General features: G+C 41.8%; 1 protein-coding gene across 1 annotated transcript; it reads left to right on the top strand.

The window, feature by feature from the left end:
- Nucleotides 1-5,107: 5,107 nt before the first annotated feature.
- Nucleotides 5,108-6,046, top strand: LOC112083485 (uncharacterized protein K02A2.6-like). The gene has a single exon (XM_024151514.1). It carries the CDS (start codon nucleotides 5,108-5,110, stop codon nucleotides 6,044-6,046), a length of 939 nt encoding a protein of 312 aa, XP_024007282.1.
- Nucleotides 6,047-7,157: the final 1,111 nt, after the last annotated feature.

Here is a 7,157-nt window from a genome sequence, read left to right as displayed (position 1 = left end):
TGAGAGGATTAACCTAGATTAGAGTTCTTAATCATTTGAATCATGTCTCATCATTGTCATTAGCATTTCTAGTTTAGCACCAAAGCACCCTAATCAACTATCATGTCTAGAATCTCATGCCTCCATCATATCATATTCACATCATTTATCATTGTCATTTGTCTTTAAACCTGTTTAAGTTTGTTAGTTGTCATTAGTTAACAAAAATCACTCTTGTTTGCTTGAATTAAGAACTTGATCACATAGTTTAGTGTCTAACACCACATCTGGATTGATAAACCTCTTTGTGCTACATTGACAAGGGGATTGATAGCCCTGAGACCATAAAAAGTCTTGTCTATCAAACGAGCGGCCGTAGAAGTGGCTTTGTTCAAGTCGGCTTAGAGAGCCTTCTCGTCCAGCTTGCCCTTAGCTGTTGCCGCTCGTTTAAACGGCGCTCTTCCTGTCATACGTCCGACTCGTAGTCCACCATCAGCTTGATAGTAGGAATTTTTCAATCCTTGATCAATTCCTCAACTACTTATGTCATTGTAGTACTTGAGGTATCAATCCAAATGGAGAGATTCTAGACACTAGAACTATGAGGAGCTATCTTAATTCAAGTCTAATAAGCAGATGAGTTGGTAACAAGGTGATCTAAAAACATAAAGCAAACAAGAACAAGCAGTAATTAAGAATTAAACAAGCAAACAAGACAAACAAAATATAGACTCAAATTCAAAAAAAAGATAAAGCTAAACCTCTAGATGTGATGATTGATTAGGGTGCTTTAAATGTGAATTCATGATGCTAAGCAAACAATGCAACACTTGCAATTCTTTAGTCTAGACTTCCAAATCAGATTTATTCATTCTCATGACAAAAATCCCTTTGTTAATTACCAAATCAAGACTAATTCCCATTAGATGAATAAGCAATCAACAAGCATAAGGTTCCAAGTTTAAAATGACCAGACAGCCTCTTTGTGCATCAAAATAAGAGCTAAGAAAGACTGAATCTTATACAGAAAGATTAAGCAAGCATCACATGATCTAAAATTCCAATTAACTTATAACTCTAATCCAGATTAATCCTCTCATGAATGCATTAACCTCTACACTAATTCATTTTCAAACCAAATCATCATTTATGAAATATGAATCAATGAGCATTAAGAAACAGTTCTAATATGTCATTCATGCATTTAACAATCATTCCCATGATGAAAAAGGCATAAACCCTTAAGTTAGCTCATTCAGGCATTTCATCAAACACCTTGTGGGTGGAGAAATGCCTAAGTTCTAGATCAAGCTTATAATGAGAGAGCTAGCATTAGGTTTAGCTAACTAAGGAAAGGACAAGAGAATCTAAGCTTAAACAATCATTAATCTACATCTAAGCACCCTAATATACACACCTAAAAGCTTAAAAAAAGACTACTCACTAATCATGATGAACACACCATTTCCTTTGCAAGAGGTGATGTTGATCATGATTAGAAGTTAAGATGAGAGGATGCAATGATAAGAAACAGCTTTTAGATGATTAAATCTTCAATATATCTCTTAATCAAAAACGTTTTTGCACTGAAAAGGAAAGAAAACAAGAGAGAAACTAAGAGAGAAGATAAGGTTTTTAGGGTTTTCTCCCAAAAAAATTTTTATACTAAGTTTTATGGGATGGGTCAGCCCAGGACAAACTGGGTACTGACCTGGCTTCAAATGGGTCATGTCTCACGTGTGCAACATCGTCAGGTGCTTCCCAAGTCGCAGGCCCAAGTCGCACAGCCATAGAAACAGCCTTGTAAGCCTTAAATCCTTCAGCCTCAGCCGCATGCCTATCTAGGTGTAAACAGCGAGTGTTTGTGCTGTTCAGGCTTCATTCTCTTCAACTCGCACAACCAGGACGAATTCTGGAGAGGATATGTGTGCGAGTTGGTCATCTTTAGTCCCAAGTCGGAGGCCCAAGTCGCACAGCCATAGAAACAGCCTTGTGAGCCTTAAATCCTTCAGCCTCAGTCGCATGCCTATCTAGGTGTAAACAGCGAGTGTTTGTGCTGTTCAGGCTTCCTTCTCTTCAACTCGCACAACCAGGACGAATTCTGGAGATAATATGTGTGCGAGTTGGTCATCTTTAGTCCCAAGTCGTAGGCTCAAGTCGGTGTAAACCGCGAGTCTTTCTGCGGTTCAGTTCTCTGCTCGGCCATCTCGCATGCCTAAGTCGCAATCGGACCACTTTGCATTCATGGGAGCGTAACTTCCTGGATATGGATCCAAATGGTATGATTCTAACTTCAGTGGAAAGAGCACTCAAATATCTCTAACTTTGGTGAAGTAACTTTCAGATCTTGGGAAGTGGAAGGTTCCCTGGACGGCTCATCTCTGCAGCATATTGAAACGATCGAAAAGAAGCTCTTGGACCAATGTTCACTCCGGTAAGCTTAACTGTCATCTCACGACTCCAAATCCAATGATTCGACCTGTTATGGTACTGTGACTCGATCATATCCAACGTTTCTGAAGGACCTGTAAGCTGAATCAGAATGGAAGCTTTCCCGGATCGGCATTCTTTAACTTGTCTCGGCATTGCTCCGGAACGGATGTGAAATAGGTCTGTCTTCCGGTGGGCTTATCTTTCAGCTCGCTGCTCCAAGTTCATCGATTCTAGTTGTTCTAAAATCTAGACTCAATTATCTTGATCTTTGCTGAAGACCGCGAAGACTGAATCGGCCGGCAAGACATTCCGGTGACGCGATTTCGGAAATGTATATGCACCTGGGAATTTTGGCCGAGAAACTTGAACGGCCAGTACATGTTTTGGCCGAGAAATCCACCCGCGGTACATGAAAATCGCCGAGAAAAAGCTTCCTGCGGTACAGGCCAGCGCCAAGAACCTCTAAATGGCTGTTTTCACCATTTTTAAAGCTCTGATCACCATTTCTTTTCCTGGTTTCACCTTTTCAGCTCCAAATAGCTCCAAATACACCAGATAAACACTCCAAACCATGCAAAGACTCATTGGGACCTGATGCAACCCCTAAGCCCTAAAACAATATCTAAAGGACTTAAATGCATGAAATAAAACATGATTTGGAATGAATTATACAACCTAAATGCTGCAAATTTTGAACATATCAAGTCCCCCACACTTGTCCTTTGCTTGTCCTCAAGTAAAAAGAACAAATGAGAGAAAGAGGTTGAATGCATTGGGAGTTCATATTTCCTTTGAAAGAGAGAAGTGACCACTAAGAGAATTCAAGTTCATGCTCAATATGCAATGCAAGACCATACTCTTATGGATTTAATCAACAATAATCTCCACAAGTTCTCTTATTCCTCAACTCTTTGATATTCATTAAGCTTTTTACCAAGTGGACCAAATGATGCAATGTTCAAACAAGCAAAGTTTACCTAGGGTGAGGTTATGAGACTAAAATGATCTCATCAGCGCCTGAGTGGGTTCAATGCAGCAAGGGGATCTCTCTATGAATGATCAAACTTTGGCAGAATGCTAAAGGTAAAAAGCAACCTATGCATACAAGGGCAAGGACTCATGCCACCCCACACTCTACTCAAAGCTTTCTCACTTGCTCACTCTCTCAAGAACCTCACTTTCCACACTCATTTTCCTCTCACTAGGGGACTCACTTTTTATTTTCACACTCAAGTCTTGGAGTTCAAACCTTACATAGCTCTTTTTCACTTTCTTTTGTAACCTCTAGCCTCTTTTTCTTTCTTTTTAAAACATTTGAGCGATGTATGATGTCCATCTTCACTGACATGATTGAGGATTTCATGGAGGTCTTTATGGATGATTTCTCAGTTTATGGATCATCTTTTAAAGACTGTCTGGACAATCTCTGCAAGGTTCTGGCTCGCTGTGAAGAGAAACACTTGGTCCTTAACTGGGAAAAGTGTCATTTTATGGTCAGAGATGGGATTATGCTTGGACACAAAGTTTCTGAAGCTGGTATCAAAGTTGATCATGCGAAGATTGATGTCATGCAGGGTTCTATCAAGGACTTTAGCAAGATTGCACGTCCTCTTACTGCTCTGCTATGCAAAGATGTCAAGTTTGAGTTTACAGACGAATGCCTTGCTGCGTTTGAACAGATCAAACAAGCTTTGATAAGCACCCCTATTGTGCAGCCTCCTGACTGGAATTTGCCTTTTGAGGTGATGTGTGATGCCAGTGATTTTGTTGCTGGTGCTGTTCTTGGACAGAAGAAGGACAAGAAGCTTCATGCAGTCTACTATGCCAGTCGAACTCTGGATGATGCTCAAAGAAACTATGCTACTACTGAGAAGGAGTTGTTGGCTGTGGTCTTTGCTTTTGAGAAATTTCGACCCTACCCTGTGGAATCGAAGGTTATTCTGCACACAGATCATTCTGCACTCAAATACTTGATGCAGAAGAAGGATGCAAAGCCAAGGTTACTGCGATGGGTTTTACTTCTTCAGGAGTTCGATATTGAGGTCAGAGACAAGAAGGGTGTTGAGAATGATGTTCCAGACCATCTCTCACGCATCAGGGTTGAAGAGGACGTACCCATAGATGATTTTCTGCCAGCAAAGAATGTATACTATGTGGAAACTGGGTTCCAGAGCAGATTTGACGAAGAATTACAGGCTTTTCGAATTGGAGAAACGTTAGTGTCGAGCGACACCACCACTAGTGTCACGCGACACCTTGCGCAGCAGAACACAGAGACTTCTCAAATTCGAAGCAGACTTGCTGAGATCAGTTCAGCTGTTGTATCTGCCACCCAACGTCCTTGGTATGCTGATATTGCCAATTATCTCGCTGCAGAGGCTGAGCCTGAGAACTGTAAGGGGTACGCGAAGAAGAAGTTCCTGAGAGAGCTGAGGAGATATCACTGGGACGAGCCATATCTGTACAAGCATTGTTCTGATGGGATTTACAGAAGATGAATTGCAGAGTCAGAAGTTCCAGAGGTGCTGTTTCATTGTCATGGATCTGAATATGCTGGACACTTTGCGACCTTCAAAACAGTGTCTAAGGTTCGTCAAGCAGGCTTTTGGTGGCCTACAATGTTTCGCGACGCGCAGCCCTTTATCTCGCAGTGTGATGCTTGTCAGAGAGAGGGAAGATTAGCAAGCGACATGAGATGCCACAGAATTTCATCCTTGAGGTTGAAGTATTTGATTGCTGGGGTATCGATTTCATGGGTCCTTTTCCCTCTTCTTATGGAAATAAGTACATCCTGGTTGCTGTTGATTATGTTTCTAAGTGGGTCGAAGCCATTGCCAGCCCCACCAACGATTCTTCAGTGGTTCTTAAGATGTTCAAGACCATCATCTTCCTTCGATTTGGAGTGCCTCTATTTGTTATAAGTGATGGTAGTTCTCACTTTATTAACAAGGTTTTCGAAAAACTCCTAAGAAAGCATGGAGTTCATCATCGAGTTGCAACTCCTTATCACCCTCAGACGAGTGGACAGGTCGAAGTCTCGAATCTTCAGATCAAGGAGATCTTGGAGAAGACAGTGGGTAAAACTTGGAAGGACTGGGCTGCGAAGTTGGACGATGCACTCTGGACGTACAGGACAGCGTTCAAAACACCTATAGGCACCACGCCTTTCCACCTGCTCTATGGAAAGTCCTGTCACCTTCCAGTGGAGATCAAACACAAGGCAGCTTGGGCGATTAAGATGATGAACTTCGACATCAAGTCTGCTGCAGAGAGGAGACTGATACAGCTAAATGAGTTGGACGAGATCAGGCACCATGCCTACGAGAATTCGAAGCTGTACAAGGAGAGGACCATGGCGTATCACGACTCGAAAATACTCTCCAGGCAATTTGAACCAAATGACCAGGTACTCCTGTATAACTCTCGGTTGCAATTGTTTCCTGGTAAACTGTGTTCTCGTTGGTCAGGTCCTTTCATAGTCAAGGAAGTTCTACCCTATGGTGCCATCGTCCTCCTCACACCAGACGGCAGCAGGGAGTTCACAGTGAATGGACAAAGGATGAAATACTACTGGGCCAAAGCTGAGATTCCAGATGGACACATCGTTCCTCTGGATGGTGCACCTCCTGCCTGAATCACCATCAAGTCAAGCTAATGACTTTAAACAAGCGCTTGGTGGAAGGCAATCCACTGGTAAGTCTGTACATAAGTCTTTTTGTTTCAGTTGATTTTTGTTTTTCTTTTTTGTGTCTTAGGTGAAACAGAGGCTGGTGTCGAGCGACACCACCTTCGGTGTCGCCTGTCACTTGCTTCTGTGAAAAAAAAAAAATTAGGAAATCAGGAAACCGGAGTCAAAACAGAAATTCGGATTGGTCTGCTGCAATTTGGTACGAAGAGAACAAGTGTCGCACGACACCATCATAAGTGTCGCGTGACACCATCATTGCAGCCAGGTAAGTTCTCCGTTTTTCCTGTGTTTCTCTGTTTCTTTTCTTTTGTTTCGCCAACTTCGGATTCGATAACACTAGGGACAGTGTTGGTCAAGTCTGGGGGAGGTAGTCGCTGACATTGTGTTTGTTTTTCTTAAGAGTCAGTTGTGTCAAAAAAGTTTGTGAGTCAAAACTTGTTGGAGATTATGATGCTTTTCCTGGAATTATTGTGCTAACCTTTCATCTAAGTGACCACTGCTGCAGATTCAGTCTAGATCCGACTAATGAAAAATCCAAAGGCTGACCAGTTGACTAGAGGTGTCCATGTTTCCAACAGAATCCACTAACCTGAGCTAATTTCTGAACTCTTTCTTTTACCTTATTGATGTGACTGATGTTCATAGAGCTTGATTCCTCGTTCATACTTGACAAATGAAAGCCTGTGTGAAATCTAATGTTGGTGCTTCTCTCCCTGTGACGAGCTTAAAGAAAAAAAATGAAGAAAGACAGAAAAAGGCAAAAAGATTGAGATGATTTTCGCTTAGGAGTGAAGGGCTAGGAAAATTTCCAAGGATCCCATTATTTCACTTCTAAATTGGAATGATCACACAAAGGAAGGAAGTGAGGGGTAGGAAAGTTTCCTATGACCCCACTATTCGCTGAAAACCTTTGACACAAGGTAAGGGGACAACTCGGGGACTCGATGGCAAACACCATCAGTACTCGCAGCTTTACCCTTATCGAGTAAATGCCATAAAAAAAGAGAAAAGAAAAAGATGATGAGTGTGCGAAAAGAATAAGTCTGGGGGAGAGAAA

This window comes from Eutrema salsugineum, unplaced genomic scaffold (assembly GCF_000478725.1).
Source record: "Eutrema salsugineum unplaced genomic scaffold, Eutsalg1_0 scaffold_6, whole genome shotgun sequence".
Classification (NCBI taxonomy): domain Eukaryota; kingdom Viridiplantae; phylum Streptophyta; class Magnoliopsida; order Brassicales; family Brassicaceae; genus Eutrema; species Eutrema salsugineum.
The sequence above is the reverse complement of the archived record's forward strand: the minus strand, read 5'-3'. Positions and strand labels throughout refer to the sequence as shown.